We start from the raw sequence: 21,143 nt of genomic DNA, 5'->3' as shown, positions 1-21,143 counted from the left end.
CATTCTACATTCTAACGAAGAAGCAGGATGGGTGGTGAACCTTTGGGGCCCGGGAGAACATCCGTCATCTTGATCGTCAGAGGGGATTGAACCCAGGCCCTAAAGAACAAGCCACCGAACTAAGTGTCTAGTGGACACTTGCAGCAGATTCATATTTTCTATGGATCGGCAACACACACTGAACAGTGGGTTACACTGGCCCATGCACCACAATGCCCTGCAGATGACTCCCGTTACTGGCAGGATCTCACTGCACGGGGTGGGGAGAAGACAGTATAGTCTGTACAGGGTTAATGGAGCATGGGAAGAAATTATGACTGCTCCAAGCCCGAAGCCAGAATATGGTCCAGAGTATTTTCAATGTGATTCTCTTCCATTTTGATTTAAGCTAAAATCTAGTTACCAAAGGAAATGCCATTCAAGAACACGCAGCTCTTCACATCCATATTGACACTGTTCATTGACCATCATTGACCATCTGGCTCTTACATCTCCCACTTACAGGTCCAGGAAGTCTGACACTGTCCTCCTGTGTCAGCCATCTCCCAGCTCAGAAGTGACAAAACCGCTCACCAAAAACGCTCTGAGGCTTGTCCTCAGGAGACTGACAGGTTATAGATCTGGCTGCTTACCTGGCGCAGACCCAAAGCCTTTGCCTCCTCAATTGCTCACACCACTAAACAGCGAGGTTGGCTGATGGCCTCTCCGTACACTCAGGAACGGCTGACGGCAGGGCGCTGCAGTCAGCGAGCCAAAGCCCTCCAGAAGGAAAGGAAGGATTTTAAGTGGTTTCGGTGGCAATAAGTATAATAAGTTTCACACCCTTACGGAGGATGTTGCCTGGGCTTTTTTGCCCCTTCAATCGGATGGTCTCAAAAGAAATTACAAAGGCAATGGAAGCGTTTTTACGGGACCACTCCAAGAGTGTGCAAAACATGTTCTCTTAAAGGAGTTGGTGTCTTTTCATAAAGGTGGCCCAGAATTTTTACATGAAGGACCTCAGCCTGGTGACAGCCAAGGTGGGAATGAGGTATCTCCTTACTCAAACAGTACATAAAGTACATGCCTAGCTATAACCACCTGATCTGGTTGAATGCAAAAAGGACCCCCTACTGGACCTCAGGCAGCAGGCCGATAGCCTACAGGCAAAAGGACATACCCTCCCCTGCAAGGCACACAGAGAGAAACCACCACTCAGGGGGTCATTAGCTGCTGCTGCTGTTATCTGGACAAGCCTCAGACTCATGACCAAACCAACAATCAAAAACCCAAGCAGGCTACATTTCGGAAAGCACCAGCAGAGCACATGCCACTCAAGGAAGAATTAACCTCAGGAACAGCATTTCCAAATACAATGGGATAAATAAGAGAGCAGCAGACTGCAGGCACAGGCAGGCCACGGAATCACAATTGTGTCCTGCTCAGGATTTTTTTCCCTTTCTTTCTTTTTTTTAAATTTCATTCACTCTTTGACATTTTCATGTTTTTTCCCCCTACAGGCTCCTACAACAGACAATCTGTCTTGTGTTGTTAGCCTTGCCCCCGAAGGCAATGCCAGGGAGTAAATAAGACTTGCTGCTTCCATGCTGCCTGCCTTAAATAACAAAGAAACTGTGACCTTCAAAAGGTCTTTGCCTACTGTTGGAAAAGTGATGCCTTATGAATCGTACCTAGCAGCAGCGAGAGGCAAAGAGGTTTCAAAACACGGCACAGAAGAGACGTGAGTGATGGAGTATTCGCCGTGTGACTGACTGCGACTCACTCCTTTGGGACAGGGGATTTACTACTACCATGAGGTCTCTTTATTCTTCTCCTCCTTAAGCAAGGGCTGATTAGCTCTCCTTTTACAGGACTACAATTATTCCGAAGATTAGATCACAGCGATAGCCCACATCTGCTCCCCACTCGTCTTTTTCTCTCACTCTCTTAATCCTTTCCTCCACCCCCCATTCAATTTTCCAGACAGAAGCCTGCCAATGGCTTGACTCTTACTGTTTAGCAATCCCGTCCATATATGAACTTTCACCTTTCCAGCCCTGCATGTGAGATCTATAGGAAGAGGGGCCCGGACGCTCCTGCGCCGGTTCTGAAAGCACGCCCAAATCACACCTCTGTGCACCAGATACAGGGAGGGCAGGCAGGGAGCAAACATAAGTGGCAGCTGGGCTCCCAAAACCCATTAGTTCTGAGACAGAACGGCAGCACATGTACTGGTGTGTCTCAGATCTATAGTCAAGTTTTGACGCCCACTTGGCGTTCATATAATTTAGATCCCTGTAGACTTACTGCTCTATCTCCAGCCAGCCAATACAACTAATATGCATCCTTGAATGCTACCAGGGAATGAACATTTCTACTTCAAACACAAGACCATCCTTGGCTGGAATTTGGAGGCACGGACAGGGCGAGCGCAGTACTTACTAGCTGCTTGAATCTTCGCCTTGCGGCTGACCACCAGCCCGAAGCGGTTTTGAGCCATGCAGTCGTATTCGCCTTCATCGGACGACCCATCCCCCCTGACTTTCTGGAAGCGGGAGACGTACAGCGATCCATTGGCCAGCACGAAGGTGTTTTCATTCTCCGTGATCATCGCCCCGTTCTTCCGCCACGTAATGGTGATGGGCGGGATTCCCTCCACCTGGCAGTCCAGCACCAGCGGCCGCTCCTGCACTGCTATGTCATCACTGGGCTCCACCCCGAAGGCCAGCTCGGTGGAATGACCAAAATCTAGAAGATGGGGGAAAGGGGAACAAACAAAGTCAGTTACTTAATCCACAAGAAGCATCCAGAGTTAAGGCTTTGACTCAGACCAGGGATTTGCAAAACCAGTCTAGAAACAACAGGTTGCTGTATGTGTCTGGGCCATAAGTACCTTTCCCAAGAAACAGGCAGAAGCGCTGGTGCACACCCTGCTTGGTCAAGAAGACTGGAAAGGGACCACTCCAGCAAGGAATAGTTAGTTGCTCCTGGCACCCTGAGGAGCACCTGGGAAGAGCTGTGCACCCAGGAGCATGCACGTTCCAACAAGCAGTCTCTGTTTCATTTGAATCAGCATGGAGCTGGCCAGGGGAATACAATAAGGAGCAGCTGCAGGCAGCATTGTTCAAAGATGCCCCAAGGGATTGAAATGAATGGGAACTGGGCATCCAAATCCTTGAGGTGTCTTAGGAAATCTCAGCCATATTGTACCCACTTCAAGACTATTAGCCGAGCCCTGACTGCTGGGGCAATGTCTGTAAAAGGAGGATTCGCTCAGACAATGGGCGTCTGTTACTTTAGAACAGCCATTCTCCACCTCATGACCCTAGGTGACAACAGGAAAAAAAAGCTTCAGCTGCTTCTCTAAGCATACAGAAAGGGATGGTGGCCAGGGCCCCCTGACTTATCACCACACCCCCTCGGGGGTCACGACCCTCAAGTTGCAAGTTCCTTGCAATTTATTGTTTCCAGGAAGCTAGTGGTGCCTTCTGAGGGAAGCCCCTTATTTGGCAGAGTTGGGCAGCTGTTTACTTTTGCCGCCTAGTGTATCTTATGCTGTAGCAGTCACGTGATGCCATGATTACATTCTTAATGAACAGTAAATTAGGCACAGTAACATTAACTCACAATCTTATGGAGCAGAAACACAAAACATCTCCTGCAAGCCCATTACACTAACTGACGTCTTTAGACCATCGGTTAACAGCGAATTTCTAACACTAAGCAAACCCACACTTCACACCACAAAGATACATATTAATTTTCTCCTTTTCCCAACAGAATGTCTAAACACTATGTCCTTTGTATTTTATGCTTCACTTAGTCCAGCATAACTTTTTAGGCTATAATGTGCAATGCAGTCATGATTACAGACTTGAAGGAAAGGTGAAAATAGGCCAGCACTTTTAAGAATAGTGCAGAGTAAGTGTTTACATGCAGACCTGAAATGTAAAAGGGGACCAAAGAACAGCTGTCCTAATATAAATATTAGAAGCATGTATACACCATGGATGGAGAATTTATTAGGGTGGTTAAGAGGAAGGATCACTAGAGGTACTGTCAGGACACTGAGAAAAGGAAAATTTAAGCTGAGTATCAGGAAAGTCTTCCCAACAATTGTGTTTTACAAGTCTCCCAAGGGTTGTGGTGGAAGCCTCATCATGTGGGGCACTCATCAGATGCTGCTTTCAAACATGAGGAGCTCAGAGAATCATAGAAGATTAGGGTTGGAAGAGACCTCAAGAGGTCATCTAGTCCAACCCCCAGCTCAAAGCAGCACGTACCCCAACTAAATCAAATAGATATGCAGTTGAACACAATCCTGCAGTTCCAGGAAGGGACCAGATCTTCAAACATGCCTTTTCCATCTGCAATTTCTACAGTTCTCTGAAAAAAAAAATGCTACTTGCTGCAGACTGTGTGCGCAATATCACTGGAACTCACCAATTTGCAGAACGGGTATGAGTGTCATATCTTGCTGATACTCAGTGGAAAAGTTCTCTGCTACATATTCCAGAAACCACAGCACCGAATTTACTTTCTATACACCTCGAGTCTCATCTTATTCCCTCTGATGTCAACGGGGGGCTTGTCATGGATTTTAAATGGCCCTGTCTGGAAAAACTAGTGTAACTGAGCAAAATAGCAATATTGATGCCTTTCTGCATAGTACGTATCAGTATCTCGTCACCTTTTTATATCCTAGGAGCACATGAAAGGTTTCCAGTTTAAATTAATGGGTGTAACCATCAGTTAATCAGCAACATCCTCAACAGGTAGAGTCAGCAAAGCACACAACGGGCTCAATCCTGCCTCCACTGAAATCAACAGCAAAACTCTCCCACTGATTTGCAGGGAGGAGGAGAAAAAGGCAGTAAGGCCGTAGCGGTTAAAGTTCCTTTCATGTTACCCTGCCAATATGTCTCAACCCTGCTCTGGAAAGTCCACTTGTAGGGGGGAGGGGTGTTTAGTCCCCAGGGACTTCACTGATGTAGTTACACTGCTGCAAATTCCTTGGATGTGGACAAGATCCTACTGCCATTGTCAGAGATACCATAGTTGCAATCTGGGCAACTATCTTGGTAACCTTCCAGTTACCATATGTCATCTCCTTCTCTAACTATTACTACAGAACAGGGGTCTCAAACACGCAGCCCACGGGGTTATTTCCTGCAGCCGCCAAGCTCCCCTCACCTGCCACCCTGCTTCTCCCCAGCGCGCCGCATCCCCGCTCCTCTGCCTACCTCCAGGCGCTTCCCACCGCCAAACAGCTGTTTGGTGGCACTTGGCGCTTTCCAGGAGAGAGGGGGGAGGAGCAGGGAGTCGTGCGCCCAGGGGAGGAGACAGAGAAGAGCCGGGGCAGGGGAGGGGATTTGGGGAAGGGGTTGGAATAGGGGCAGGGAGGGGGCGGAGTTGGGGTGAGGACTTTGGGAAGGGGTTGGAATGGGGGCAGGAAGAGGCAGGGCCTCATGGAACGGGTGGAGTGGGGGCGGGGCCAGGGCTTTCGTACCTTTATATGAAAAGGTGCCAGTGATGCGGCCCTCGGGCCAAGGTACTAGTCCTCACGTGGCCATCCTGGTGATTTGAGCTTGAGATCCCTGCTATAGAACCATAAGCAACAAATATCAATCCAGTGTACGTGCTGCCAACAAACGCATAAACGAGAGGAACACCTTAACAAGTCGCTCCACTCACGCCTACCACACTTCACAAACAAACACCGGGGGCCGAAACCAACTTTGAACACTCCAGGAAGGAATATGTCAGCTACACGGAAGAAAACTCTTAGAATAGGGATCATTCACTGGGTCAGAAGGAAGTCTGACACTAGGGCATCAGATGATTCTAAAACTGCCGATGAGGTTGAGAGATCAACCAGTTCCTTGTCCCAAAGCGCTGTTGGTGTCGTAACTTAAAATTCTGCCTTGGGACGGGTTAGTGAAATTAACGGAATCCTAGTGCAGACAGAGTTCCACCAAGTGGAGTCTACCAGCGCTAGGGAATCCATTCTGATCCACTGGGCTTTTCGGGTTTGGCCCAGGGAGCGCTTATCTAAGCAGCTCTGCCTCTCTCCCACTGGCTCCAATGGGATGAATTACTTGAGTAAGGGCTACCCACGCACAGGTCTGCAGAACTGGGACCTTTATAGAGAAGTTTCCCTGGTGACCCCGAGCCAGAACTTATCATTTATATGACAGCAGGGCCTACAAGACCTCATCCAAGAACCAGATCCTAGGTGCTGTATACACAGGTGACATCAAATGTGTTGAGGCGCTGTTTAGGTGCACCTTTCCTGCTAGCTAAAAATAAATAAGGGAAAGCGATACAAGGTTATTTTTAAACAAAATTACCTTCTCTTCTGCTTTGTGAGCCAGGGGACTTTTCCTCTTTCTTTTTTTTTTCTTTAGTTCCTATCAATTCCTTATATACAGCAACTTAACTTGGATTACTGGGGATAGATAACCTGAGAGGAGATACCGGGACAGAGCAAGCAAAGAAGGCAGGGTAATGCACAGCATGTCAAAGGTACTGCTGGAGGGGCAGGCATGTGCACATGAAATGGACAGACTCCATTCAGCAGCAGACCCCTAAAATAAACATGCTCTCCCACCAGGTTACGAACTCTCTAAGATGTGTCTTAGAACGTCAGGATAGCCTCATGCACCTCGGTGATCTACCGGACCCTCCAACTCCTTTTTAAGAGACAGCCCTGCGGCTCTCTCAGAGGCCCAGCGTGCAGCCGGCACAATCCGTCAATTACATTTCCCCCCAAATTAAGGAATTAGACGAATGCTCAGCATTTTTCTGAAGCGTGGGCCAGATTCTAAATAGCACCTAACACAACAGGGCCCCATTCTCTGCTGAGGCCTCTGGAGCCTTCTGTAATAAGGGTTTCTGACTCATTCAACTCCCACTGAGTTGAGTGGGAATTTTGCCTGAGTAAAGACTGAATAAAGACTCCAGGATTTGGCCCAACAACCAATCATTGAAGAGCCTAATGAAATAAATGCCCCATCTTCCCTCTTGTCTGCTGCACGAAATTGCTTATTATTATATGTACAATAAAGAGAAGAATCAACGTAATTACACAGCCTTTCCCCACAATCGCTGTCATTATAATAACCATCATTAGGGGCTGTGATTGGGGATAATCATGTTTACCTCTGTAAACATTCTGCCTTGATCCTGAATGTGCGCAGCTTGAACAGGAAAAGGACTGTAGGCCATCGTTTAAAAAATCTGTTGCTCTCAGGCCGGTGCTGGTTCATGGAAGGCTTGAAAGATACTCCACGATCGCTGAACCTCGGTGTGTTTTTTATTAAGTGAGGAGCCGGATTGTGCCTTTTAGGGGACTGCTCCACCCTAGATGCATTGCAACTCACAGACCCCGCTCTGGGACCGGAATCCTATCCCCATTCCCTCTTCCTCCAGAGGGCTAGCTTCCTCCTAGCCCAGACCAGCAGCAAATTACACCTCCCCAGCCCTCTCCGGGCTTAGCTATGCTTGCTGGCACCTGGGGGCTGGCTCTGCCCACTCCCCACCCGCTTATTCTGTGGGCATGTGGAGTAGCAGGCACACGCCCCTCTGCTTAAAGGAAGGATGGTGTTGTGGTTAGAGCACTGGCCTACGGACTTAGGAAATTTAGGGTTAATTCCCTGCTCTGCCACAGACTTCCAGCGTAACCCTGGGCAAGTCACTTAGGGCCACGTATTGAGGTGAAGTGCCTAAAAATGCAGAGGGGAGACTAGTGGAATATTCAGAAGCTCTTAAGTGTTTAGACACATCAGAAAATCCCACTGGGCGCCTGTGTGTGTTTTTAGGCACCTAAATACCTTTAAAAATCGGGGCCTCGGTCTCTCTGGGCCTCAGTTCTCCTCTGTGAAATGGGGATAACAGCACTGCCCTGCCTCCAAGAGGTGATAAATACATTAAGATGTTCAGGGGGTGCTCAGAAACTAAAGTAATGGTGCCATATAAGTACCTAAGACATACAGCCAGATTCCTGGGGCCCACATTCAGGAGTGTCAGGAGGAGGGCGTCTCCACCCCACTTGTCCCTGAGGGGACACCCGGTACACTGGCCAAAAGCACCACGTAGGAAGTAAGGCGCTGAGCATCCATGGAGCAAGGTACTACTGAGCATGAATCAAATGTGGCAGAATCTGGCCACAGGTTTTACCCAGACAAAACTCCCATTGAATGAGGCCCAGTTCTGCTCATCCTTGTTCATGAAATCAATGGGATTCTCCATGGGAGAAAGGGGTATAGGACAGGGCATTCATTTTTGGCAGTTTTGCCTCAATAAGGACTGAATTAACCCGGAAAGCCTGAGATCCTATACTCAGTGTTACTTCACTCTCCAAGCTGTCCCATCATTACTCAATATGGGAAAGGGTGGCACTATCAGGCTTAGGAACTGCCTGATCTAAAGTCCTTTTGGCCCAGGATGGCTCTCTTTGGTTAAGATTTTGCAAAGGCTCCAATGAGAATTGATTTTCAAAGGGAGTTGGGCACCATGCCTTTGAACCATGGGGGAGATTTTCTAAGTCCATTTGACTTTACACATATTGGGAAATTCAAGTCCTCTAGGACATGGAAGGGATTACTCCCATGAAGCAAAGATTTTCCTTATCAGATTCTGGATCTTAAAAGGCAGATTCCAAACTCTGAGCCCAGGCTTTCTCCATGACAGTCAAGATTACAGTAAAAGGAATGATGACGTTAGCACAAGAATTCCCCCTGTGGGACAAAGCAGCCTCCTTTTAGACAAAGGAATGTTTACTTTAGAGGTCAACCTGGATGTAGGAGAGGATGGATAGATTAGATAGATAGATTAGATGGATAAGGACCAAACAAATGTAAACTCTTGTCTCATAAATAGCAGAGTAAATTTATCGGGAAGCCACCAATTTGGTGCAAAGTGGAAATAAACTCCATGTTCTAGTCAAATGTAAACCATTCAACTCTGTAATTAATTGGGGTGAGGGGTAATTATTCAGACCATATGCGTTCATTAGAAAAGTCTAATTCCCTGATATGCCTGTCCACATCTTGGCTGTAAATCAAACCTAACATCATCCCATGCAAAGTCCCTGGAAAGAGGGATTTATGAAAATAGAATCTCTGAGTCAGTGTGTGTTATATTCACTGCCTGAAAAGATGCAAACTGTTCTAAAACTCTACTCAGCAGCCAGCTTGACTTATTACACAGAGTAACCGGGCATTGTGCAGCCAATTAACCAAATGCTTGTCTTAACTCCAGCTGCCTATGCTTTGGAATTTGTGAGGGAAAATTGCTGTGGCTTCTATTAAAGGGAGGGAGGGTGAGTATTATTAGCACTGACACAAAAGAAAAGAGAAAATGACTGGAGCCCTCATCCTACAACTGCCCCTTTGAGAAATATTTAACATCTTTCCGAACAATATATGTGACAATGTATATGATTACGTAACGCAAACTATCTCCTAATATTGATCACACAGAAAAGCACACAGAGAAACCATGAGATTTACCTAGTGCTGAAAGAGAATGAATGTTGAGTTTAAAAAAAAGTTACAATTATATAAAAAAAATACTTGGAATTGTCTTTTAAGCTTTTAATTCATTCAAAGTTCTTTGTGATTCCCGTTAGAAGCTTGAAAAGAAATTTTTCTTTCCCTGATTTTTTCCCTTTTCCGTTTGGGAACCGTTTTTCCCCTCCTGTACTTTCAAAAAAAGGTGAAATTAAAACGTCTTATTTTACAAGAATAATTATTGTTATTATCTGTAATAGTGTAACTTGTAGAGGCCCCAACTCAGATCAGGGCCCCATTGTGTTAGGCGCTGTACGAACACAGGGGAAGAGAGACCATCCCTGCCCCAAAGAGTCTACAGTTTAAGCAGACAAAGCTAGTATTATGATTATTTCCAATTCACAGGTGAAGGAATCGAGGCACTGAGAAATTAAATGACTTACTAAAGTCACACAGGAAGTCAGTGGCAGGGCCAGGAATTAAAATGGGTCCCAGTCCGGTTCAGTTCCACCATGCCCCGTCCTGTCCTCACCCAGCCCTTTGTCCCCATATGTTGTGGGAGGAGCGGCAGCTGGCATATGACATGGCTATGTAGTCTTTGCCAGCTTTAGGCTAATGGAGATGCCCCTTCACAGGGAGAATTTTCCTGTCCAATTCTCTGGACGGTTTAAATTCACCTTGCACCGTGTCAGTGGCACAACGTGAACTTGTCCGACTACCGAATCCAGCCTCATGTATCCTACTGAATACAAGGGGCCTGACTGTCCTCTGCATTATTCCACTGTCAATGGGGCCCCCATGAGCATAAACCTGGAGGAACGCAATGAGGAATTCAGCCCAAGGTGCCTTACCCACAGATCTATCATGGTTAGTAAAGGTAAATGCCTATGGACATTTGGCAGCAGGATCAGAGCCTTTAATAGTCAACTGCAGAGCCAGCAGAAAGATGAGCACAAACCAACTGTTCTTTGGTCAAGTCCTACAAAAAATGGCTACTATTTTGCTTTCTATATTTCTCAGTAACTTGGGGAGACGCACATAAAACAATTAATAAAATGGGGGAGTTAAAGGAACATGTCAACAAGGATGACCCAGTGTACTTGGATTTCCAGAAAGCCTTTGAGAAGGTCCCTCACCAAAGGCTTTTAAGCAAACTAAGAAGTCATGAGATAAGACGGTAGGTTCTCTCATGGATCAGGAACTGGTTAAAAGACAGGGCAGGAATAAATGGTTAGTTTTCACAGTGGAAAGTGGTAAATAGCAGGGTCCCCCAGGGGTCTGTACTGGGACCAGTTCTGTTCAACATATTCATAAACAATCTGGAAAAAGGGGTAAACAATGACCTTGCAAAGTTTGCAGATGATACAAAATTACTCAAGATAGTTAAGTCCAAAGCAGACTGCAAAGAGTTACAAGGGGATCTCACAAAACTGGGTGACCGGGCAACAAAATGGCAGATGAAATTCAATGTTGCTAAATGCAAAGTAATGCACATTGGAAAATGTAATCCCAACTATACATACAAAATGATGAGTCAAAATTAGCTGGTACCACTCTACGAAAGAGATCTTGGGGTCACTGTAGTAAATCTCTGAAAACTTCCACTCAATGTGCAGCGGCAGCCAAGAAAGCGAACAGAATGTTAGGAACCATTAAGAAGGGATAGCTAATAAGACGGAAAATATCATAGTGCCACTATCGAAAGCCATGGTAGGCCCAAACCTTGAATACGGCGTGCAGTTCTGGTCGCCCTATCTCAAAAAAACTGTATTAAAATTGGACAAGGTACAGAGAAGGGCAACAAAACCGATAAGCGGGACGGAACAGCTTCCATATGAGGAGAGAGTAAAAAGACTGGGACTGCTCATCTTGGAAAAAAGATGACTGGGGGGGACATGACAGAGGTCTATAAAATCATGACTGATGTGGAGAAACTGAGTAGAGAAGTGTTATTTATTCCTTCACATAACACAAGAACCAGGGGGTGACCCAATGAATTTAATAGGCAGAAGGCTTAAAACAAACAAAAAGAAATACACAGTCAACCTATGGTGCTCACTGCCAGGCGACATTGTGACAGCCAAAACTATAACTGGGTTCAAAAAAGAATGAGATACGCTCATGGCGGATAGGTCCATCAGTGGCTATTAGCCAAGATGGTCAAGGATGCAACCCCAGGCTCTTGGTGTCCCTGAGCCTCTGCCTGCCAGATGCTGGGACAGACAACAGGGGATGGATCACTCAATAAACTGCCCTGTTCTCTTCATTACATCACAAGGACCTGGCATTGGCCACTATGGACTATTGGTCTGACCCAGTATGGCAATTCTTATGTCCTTATTAGAGAGTTAGGACCTGATGGAGGTTCTCCAGCAGATTACAACTGTTTCAAGGCTGATGAAATTGGGAACCTAAAAATCTGGACAGTGTCCCTTTAAATCTTCCTGAAGATGACCAAGTCACTGAGCAGTAAAGCCCTGCTCTGTAGTATAGTGCAAACTGGCTCTTTAGGGCATTCAGAACATTTACATTTAAAGCAGAGAACAGACTATGAGGGTCCCTAGTAAAGTTTACCAGCACTGAATTTTTTTATCCCCTTTCCATTGGGATGGGAGGTTCTATAAAGCAAGTTTCCCATCGGCACACATAAAACACATCCATCCTTCGTGGGAGAGCACGAGGACTTTGCAACACCTCTGGGACATCTGACCTAGGGCCCAGCCCAGGCCTCTTCACCCAGGGACTGCAGCCCTAGAGAGGACGTTTGGGCCCACTACATCAAGTTTGCTGACTGGCTCCCATTTCACCCCCGTTGCAGATGCTTGGGGGCCCCAGTACAATTGCCCCTCCCCCCATCAGCCGCACCCACCGATGCCGATGAACATTTTGCCTGAGTAAGGAGCAAGTATGAAGTGAAGAACCAGTTTCCCATTCAGCAAAATGGCCCCCAATGTTATAAACTAGAGTGGACAATTCCCAGGGGCTCGAACTCTACATACAGTGACAATAAGGAAATCAGGTGAGAAAAATTCCAAACTCTACGGCCCGCTCCGGAGTGAGACCCAAAACGTGTTGGCTGTGACCATCTTTAAACAAAGCTGTAGCCAGCAGGGCTCTCGGCTGGAAGGATGGTCCAGGGTGAGGCACCAATCTAAGACTCAGGAGGCCCGAATTCAATTCCCAGTCTATTTGGGAATACCTGGAAAGGGAGAAGACCTCTTCCAGATTGCTCTATTGAGTGGAATTAGTCAACAATAAGGTGTTCATAGAGTAGGCAGTCACCCTGGAGTAGAGGATGCATTATTATTATTTAGATTACAGACGAGCTTAGAGACCTCAAACGAGACCACAGCTCCATTGGGCTGGGTGCTGTACATACACACATAGTAAGATACAGTCCCTGCCACAAAGAACTATAATAGACAAGACAGAGGCACGGAGAGATGAAATGATTTTCTCAAGGTAAGTTAGTGGGTCCCCTCTGCACGTTATTGCGGCCTGGAGCAAGTTAGAGCAGCCTTTGTTCTGCTCTAACAGTGCAGGAGGAAGAGCCAGGCACAGAGCAGCAGCAGCAGGATTAAGGGAGCATATACACACCCTGACTCGTACTCCGTACAGTTTGGCCACATGCAAGGATCTTGCCCCCAAACTTTGACCTATATAACTTTTGTGTAAGTATTTCAGACACAGATCCTCAAGATCCCACTGCAGCTACGGGAAGTCAACCACATCGGATACATGTACCTCTACCCAACAGTTGGTTCACATTATGTGCATCAAAGCAGGGCAAAAACACCCAGTGTCCTTGTCAACATGCCCATGTCAATCAACCTCTCGGAAAACATGGGTTACTTGTAGCATCCAAAGCAGAGTGGGCAGGGTAGGGATCATCACCCATCCTCTTCCAAAGGCGGGAACATGCTCTGTTTCATACAGCTGCACCAGAAAGCACAGACACTGTTGTGACCCCAGCCTTGCGACCAATGGTTGTGCCTTTTGCTCTTCATACAACAAGTTTTATGAAGAAGCCATCCAGGCACAGCAGGGTCCCAGGCAACCACCTGTACTAAATACGCTCAAACACGCCAGGCCTAGCTACATGCACACTGATGCTCTGGCTGCTTCTAAACCACTGAGCACAGTGAGTGCCATTAGAAGGCCACAAACTATTTAAAGGGATATTTCCCTCTCTCTCTTCACTACAGCTAGAAACAACCACCACCACGGCACCGAACAATCCAAAATGTCTCACAGAGCATCGGTTCTGTTCTTTTTATTATCTTTTTTTTTTCCTTCTGTCCCTGGTCCCCACTCTTCCTTCAAGACCATTTTCTTCTCTAACTTGATCTTCTCCCTCATTTTTTTTTTAACATCAGGCATATTCACTCTTTATCCTTCTTTCTCTCCTGCAACCACACCTTGGTCCTCCCCTGTGTCCCTTGGGGAGCAAAGTGCAATTGCTCCTCACCCTCCAAATACGACTCTGTCGATACCCCACGTGACATGTCAGCCTCAGGAACTCTTTCCTGCCCCCAAACATGATGCTCATTGTAACCCTGTGCCTGGGCCCCACTGACCTTTCAGAAAGTGAATGGGAACCTTCCCCACTGACTTCCAGGGGTGCTGGGTCAAGCCCTCCCACCTGTAGGTATCTGAGCTAACCAATGCCCGGCGCTAGCGCTGGGATCCAGAAGGAAATGGATCCTCCATAATGTGGACCCTGCAATTCTTCCAAGGGAAAACTGGCCACACCATCCCTATCTGGCACCCCAGGGTGCCTGGTGCTTCACAAGTAGAATGACAGCAGGGAAACTGTCCTCGAGAGCTTTCCCTCCGAACTGATGGCAGCAATGCCACGCACCTCAGGTGGGAGAGAAGAAAGAGGGCTGGGCGGTAAAGGGGATTCTGTCTTGAGACTGCTGGACACATGGAGACCCTGCAGTTCTCTCTCTAGCATCACAGATCTACAGCCCCCACTCAGAGTCTCCCCAAGCCATGGGCTACACAGTCCTGGACTGGAAGATGACCATACGACAGACATAGCAGGTTCCTTCAGGGGAAAAAATCCCCAGCGTATCCTTAATCTAATCTTTGGGACGTTTGGGGATTTAAAGAAGATACCAACCACACCAGCTCTTTCCATCCCCTTAGATTCCCTTTGCCTTATCACTTCTCATTCCACATCTTCCTGAAAATTAACAGAGGCAAACATGATGCAGATAGAAGTACCAAGGGCTTGCTGATCAGTACTGGCTCCACCTCCAGGGGGCATCAGCTGAGTGGGCCACTCATCAGAGTTGCTTTCAAATGAAATATCAACACCTCTCCCCCTTCATACTCATTGTGTGGCTTTGAGCTGCAAAGATTCCTTCGGCAAAAGCACTGGTTAACAAAAGAGCTGCCATACCGGGTCAGACCAAAGGTCCATCTAACCCAGTATCCTGTCTTCCAACAGTGGCCAGTGCCAGATGCCCCAGAGGAAAAGAGCAGAATAGGGCAATTATCCAGTGATCCATCCCCTGTCATCCAATCCCAGCTTCTGCCAAAGAAAGAAAAAAACAACCCAATTTTTGTTTTACGATTAGCTTCATCAAAACAATGAGCAAAAATTAAACGAATCCTTTTCTCTGCTATGAAACTCCGGTTTTAAATTACCAAAGCAGCAGCAGGTCTGGCCTGTTAAGTGTCTAGGCTCCACTCTAGTGCAGGCTGCGGTGGGACAGTGACATCTGATATAATAGCAACACCAGATTAGCAGCTATGTGCTTTTCCCAATATGTCAGCCTGCTTCCCTCGCTCTTCTTTTAAAGTGCAATTATTGACATGTCTGCCCCCTTAAACATTGGTTTTATACCCTTGCCAGTGACTCCGGAACATGTGTCAACAATTATTTTTATTCCCTTGAAAAACCAAAATGTTGCATATTCGTTTGGATAAAGTGACTGGGTCGGTTTTCATGAGCTCTGCTCTGTAATTTATTAGTTTCCAAACTCTGTAAAACGACAAGCTCCAGTAAAGTTCAAATAAGTTGGTGATTCCAAAGTAATTTTGAATTGACTATTTCCCCTCCCACCACATTTGGATTTAGGCGAATTTAAATTAAAATTCTTAATCTGCAAAAGGTTTGCCTGGCTTGTCTGGTTAGATCAAATAAAAGGGTGATATTATGGGTCAAAACACCAGAAAGCCGCTCATGTTCTGAGGCTGTTACAATCTGCAAAATGAAATGCATGGCATGCTCTCTAATCAATGCAGAATTAGCTCTCTGCTTTCAACAGGAAAAAGCCAGAAGCTCAGCATGGAGCTATACCGACACGCTGCTCCTCACACAGAAACCACACGTTTCGGGCCCGATCCTGCTCCCGCTGAAGTCAATAAGAAAGCTCCCATTGACTTCAATGGGAGTAGAAGCCAGCCTTTGAATGTCAATGCTGCACCATGGTGATAAAGCCAGGCTCTCTTGATCTCAACACGTCAGACAAAGGAGTTACTTTTAGGCAGTGGGGAAGCGAACGCATGGGGGTGGGTGGGGGGAATAAAGGAGCACACACTAAATGGAACTGCTTCTAAAGTATCTGCGGAGCATAGCGGAGAAGGGGCTGGTGCTGCCTGGGATCTGTGCTCTGCACTTAGCATGCTCCAAGAGGAACAGGAGAGAGAGAGAAATTCCAGGCACAAAGAAGGGAATCAGAAAAGTAAAGTCAGTGTGAAGGAAAAAAGAAAGATAGTTCCTCGTTCGTATGTATTCAGTAAAAACGCCTTCCCTGCTGTTACTGCTGGGAGCCTGATTCTGCTCTCACATGTGCCATGGAAATGACACCAGTAAAGTCAGTGGAGTCACACTGGCATAGAATTGGAATGGGGGGTGGGGAGTCAGGATTGTAATATAGACCGTGGGCCCAAATCTGTATTCTTTATATGCTCTCAACTCCCAATGGACTTCACAGGGAGTCTGGGGAGTAGGAGGACAGCAGGATGATATATAATAAAGAACAGGAAGAAATGATTAGACGGATGTATAAAGTTTCTATCTGTATTGCCATTATGCCGAGTCTCATCTAGCTGCTTGGGTCGGGGACTGACTATATGTACAGCACCTGACACCAGGGGCACTATCTGCATTAGCCATTAGGGGCTGTTGAAATATAAATATTAAATAATAATAGGCACCCTGATACCATGGGGTTGGGCATCTCTGCCATGGTGTTATTACAATAACAATCATTGTATACTTACACAATACGGTGATCCAGGCATACTCTACACTCTCTTTTCAGCACTCTCAGGTTTTACATGTAACTTTGTTATTGCTAGACAACCCTTGCTGTCATTTTATTAACCATGAGATTCTGATTGCAAATGAAAACTGATCAGCTCTCAGTACTTAAACACATTCTCAAGCTGAACTCCCTGAACGAAACAAAGACTGAATGCAGGTTTGAATTTCATATATTGTCTTTGAGTTTTATTAGGGAAATGATACCAGATACCCTGTATGTATTTTAAGAGAAAAGACAGGGTCTTATGCCAATTTAGGAGAAAGCAATCCCTTTTCACATTAAAAAAACCTAAAGCCATGTAGAATAGGAATTAGCGAAAGCTTATAGCTTCAATAATTTAAAAGTTAAGCCTACTTAAATATAAATGACAACATTTAATTCCAAGGCTGTTACTAAGCAGAACCTGGGTGCATCTCATATCCTGTGCCTTTCTTTGAATGCAGGGCTCAGCAGTGACAGACAAAAGCTGTCCATCACCCAGAACAAAGAACTCCAGGAAATTAAAAAAAGAGGAAATACTGTCTTGAAGCTGAACGGAGCCCCCAGCCAGTTCAGCTTTCACTTGGTTTATTTAAGAAGCAGCCTACACTAATTTTGGAAAGTTTGAAAAACACGAGGCTGGAACTCAAGCACTATGTAATGAAAAGAGAGAGCGTCCTGAGAAAAAGAAAGCCCAACATGACACAGTACCTCCTGTATGCAGAACCTATGAGTTACAACCTCCATCACAGTGGAAAAGGTTTCTATTGAGTTACTGATTGACATACATATAGAATGTTTTATTAAATTCAGCAGAGCACAGAAACTTACACTCATTGTTTCTACAATGTTAAGCCTATTGAGGGGGTGGAAATCCTAGAATAAGAAGGAAAAAACAACAACAACCTTTTAAACCGCAGCTAAATGTTCCTAAGAAGGACCAGGAAAGCACACCACAAAGTCACCAAAACTACTACACACTGCAATACAAACAAAAACATGATGCAATCTAAGAGATCAGTAAACAGTAAAGTAATAATGAGCTTGATTTTTGAAGGTTAAATTTTCAATAACTTGCAATGAAAAAAAGAGGTAAAAACACCCGAAGTATTATTTCAATCACCTTAATTGCACTATTATCTATCCAGAAATCATACCAGGCTGATTGTAATAAGGAGACCTGTCTCGTTACTGTTCAATTCATCACTGTTTTTATATTTTCCAATAGCCACACACACTTCTTCTACCATTGGCTGCTAAGGACCATGCAGCGGGTTCATTACTGTAATAACCCAGCAACCTGATTTCCTAATCATTTTTCATACACTCAGATTAAGTGTAACACTATTCTTCTGTTCTGAGAAGGCTACGCTGTTCCTCAAACAACTCGAACTGTATTTTGTTCAGGTTCCTCCCAAACAGGGGAGGGGGAAAGAGAGAAAATCATTTTCCCACATGAATATTTCCACCTTTGCCAAAGAAGATCACTTGCCTTTCTTGGCTCTGTTTTTACGTTGATTTTGTATGTTAAGGGCACCCAGAGTAGGGGAGAAAATGTTACAATTTAGCAGCAGGGTTTGTGGTAGGTCCAGGGGAAAATCCCTTTGATGTTTTTGTAGTTCAGCCTTAGACCTGTGGGGGTGTTACTAGTTGTGTTGTCGTTTGTGTGAACTAAAGCCAAGCATTACATGAAAGCATCACACTTGTAGGTTTAAAATAGTTTGTTATTTCCTTTGTAACTTTCACTATAACTTCTTCCCTGTTAGCTATCATTTGCACTGACAAGGATTGTGCATTTTATGTTAGGATTTCTCCTCTTCCCCCCCCCCCCTCCAGTGTGTGTATATTCTTCCAGGTGGGAATTCTAAGTAGTAATGGTGCAAACAGTACTGCAATCATAGGAATTAACGTTGGTGTTACTGAGTGATCTATCTGTGATAATGAATGCCATGGGCTCCATTGTGAATCTATATCGGGGGGGGGGGAGGTCTTTCCTTTCTTCCAATTAAACAAATGGCATTTCTGAAACAGTTGGGCCATTTCCAATTAATTTGGTTTATAATTTGATAGGCCATCACAAAATGCTATAGGAACAGCTCTGGGGGAGGGGGAATCCCCCATTATTTAAGTGTATATCCCCTGCTCGCCAACCTACACAGCTACACACAATCTTCCCCACTGAAGCCAATCGAGATTTAAACTTCAAAAACCTGGCCAGAGAACGTTTTAAACGGCTTAGCTTGCAGTTTTCCAGCATAACCCTGCCCCCCCCCACCCCCGATAAGGACCTTGATAGGGGAAATCCTGTCGAACTTTGCAAACATGTGATGCTAATGCAGAACATGGGGATGGAATAAAATGCCTCTGTGTGTGCGTGTGTTTAAAAAAAGTTTACTCGGCGCTTCCAAATACCGCTCGCAGCCATCTGGCCCGGTTTCAGGATGACTCAGACCCAGATGAAGTCAGAAGGGCATTTCAGTGCAAAGATGAGCCTACCTGCTGCACCCGATGTGACTCTGGAGCTGCTGGCCGGAGCCCCGAAACGAGCGAGTCTCTATACTAATGAACTGCCCGGGGGGCGGGGGGGAGCTAACAGCCAAGCCAGCAAGTGCTGCGCGGCCCCGGAGCGGGGGTGCGGGTGCGGAGAACGAGCAGCCCGTTTGCAGCAGGAGCATTCGCGGCGGCTTGGCAAATTTCCCTGCTGGGAAAGGCGCTTGTTGACAGAACCATGTGCTCCCAGCAAAGCAGCGAGGAAAATCAAAACACAGACGGGGAGTGTGGGGCTGGATCAGCGCGGATGCCCCCCCCCCCGCCCCCATTTAAAGCAAGGCAGAAAATCAGGCGCAAATTCCGGTGCAAATGCCCCAGCCCCAGAGGGGCTCCGCCAGGCGCCCCGAGCCGGTCGGAGCCGGGGCAGAGGGAAGGGGGGTGGGGGGGTCTCTGCCCCCCCCCCCGGGCGGGCAGGAGAGGGAGCCCCGCTTACCTCCCGCGAAGGCGAGCACCAGGAAGCCGAACACGCCGGCCGGCAGAGGGGAGCCGGGGGAAGCCATGGACCCACTTTCGGCGTGGCTGGTGTGTCTCCTCCTCGGCGATCGGGGGTGGAAAATCCAGCTGGAGGGGGGCGGAGAATCGGCCCCCCAAAAAGCGGGTTTCAAGCCCCCCCCCGTAAAGCACCGAAATGGAAAAAGGGGGTGGGGGTGGTGGGAAGCCAACCTAGATCCTCATGGTGCGAGCGCTGCCTAAGACAATTGGTGGCTGGAGAGGCTGGAATGGGCTTGCGCCATCTTGCACATCTATCAGGGATCTGTCAGCATCTCCCTTTGCTCTTTGCAAACGCACAGGCATGAACATTGCTGCCTCCTCTGCACCGGGGCCAGCGATCCCTCTCTTCCCCCCTCTCTCTCTCTCTCCTGGAGGCCCCTTCTGGGGAACAAAAGATCCAACTGGCGCTTTATGCGACTGGACATTTCAAGGCAAAGCAAACGGATCCCCTCTTTACCCCACCAGGCTTTGAACTGGAGCCTGGCTAGTCCGGGGGAACATCAAAAGGCTCATGCACTTTCTTTCATAAGCCGGCGAATAGCTGCTTTTCTTTCCTGAGATTCAGGGGAGCCGGGCTCATTTTGCAAAGCAGAAAGGAAAAGGCAGAGAGGGGGAGTCCAAGGAAAAGTGATGCTCATGTTCGCACCGTAGTTTAAAAAACAAATTAAATGACACACACACACACAAATGTTGCATGGGAACCTTTTCCTTTGGCCCAACGACAAATACCGCTGCCCGTTTTTATTTTTGCTCCGGATTAGCTCAATGAAAGGGCACCCTCCGCCAATTGTTTGGGGGTTGTGCAAATGCAAAGCATGTGCTTCATTTATTTCACTCTGCAAAAGCATCCCAGGAGGCAGCTTTGAGAGAACAGCGGCTCTACAAAATAGGGTTGCATTGTGTTTCTTTGCATCGTTGAATTCCTCCGGATTTATGCTGGTGTCACCGAGGAGGACGTATTTGGCCCACTGATGCAAAGAGCAAGAGACGATCTCCCATTTAATATGGTAAAACTTGTCCACCGTTGGGTCAGATGAAGGGGATTTGGACAGTTAGACTGAAGTTAAAGAAATTCAAATATTCCCCCCCCTTAAAAACAAGACATATTGGACTAAATTTATTCCTAGTGTATCCTGACTAGAGTCAGTGCATTTATACAACAGGGATGAGTTTAGTCCACTGGAAATTAATTAAAGCAAACTTCTACCATGTGAACAAATGGATGTTAAAATAGAGCTCTGCTCTCTAAATCAGACAATCCAAAGAGAGAGGAATTACAGAGGAAGTATGTTATGCATATAAGAGAAAGAGCAACAGCATGCAAGATGCTGAAGACAGATTTCTACTCCCT

The 21,143-nt window shown here is 46.5% G+C and overlaps 1 protein-coding gene across 3 annotated transcripts in view; it reads right to left on the bottom strand.

Moving 5' to 3' along the window:
• Positions 1–20,126, bottom strand: part of IGDCC3 (immunoglobulin superfamily DCC subclass member 3) — a 178,689-nt gene extending 158,563 nt beyond the window's left edge. The window contains exons 1-3 of one of the 3 annotated variants that reach the window (XM_039493287.1): positions 19,734–19,799; positions 5,489–5,579; positions 2,422–2,727 (exon numbers count right to left, since the gene is read on the bottom strand). In XM_039493287.1, the coding sequence (XP_039349221.1) occupies positions 2,422–2,590 (169 nt within the window). In that variant the 5' untranslated portion in view covers positions 2,591–2,727; positions 5,489–5,579; positions 19,734–19,799. Of the gene's footprint in view, positions 1–2,421; positions 2,728–5,488; positions 5,580–19,246; positions 19,382–19,733 lie in introns of those variants that run through there. The other 2 variants (XM_039493285.1, XM_039493286.1) reach the window with 2 other exon arrangements.
• Positions 20,127–21,143: the final 1,017 nt, after the last annotated feature.

The sequence above is a fragment of the Mauremys reevesii genome, linkage group 10, assembly GCF_016161935.1.
Source record: "Mauremys reevesii isolate NIE-2019 linkage group 10, ASM1616193v1, whole genome shotgun sequence".
In the NCBI taxonomy this organism is placed as follows: Eukaryota; Metazoa; Chordata; order Testudines; family Geoemydidae; genus Mauremys; species Mauremys reevesii.
Note: the sequence above shows the minus strand (reverse complement) of the source record. Positions and strands in the feature narration are given on the sequence as shown.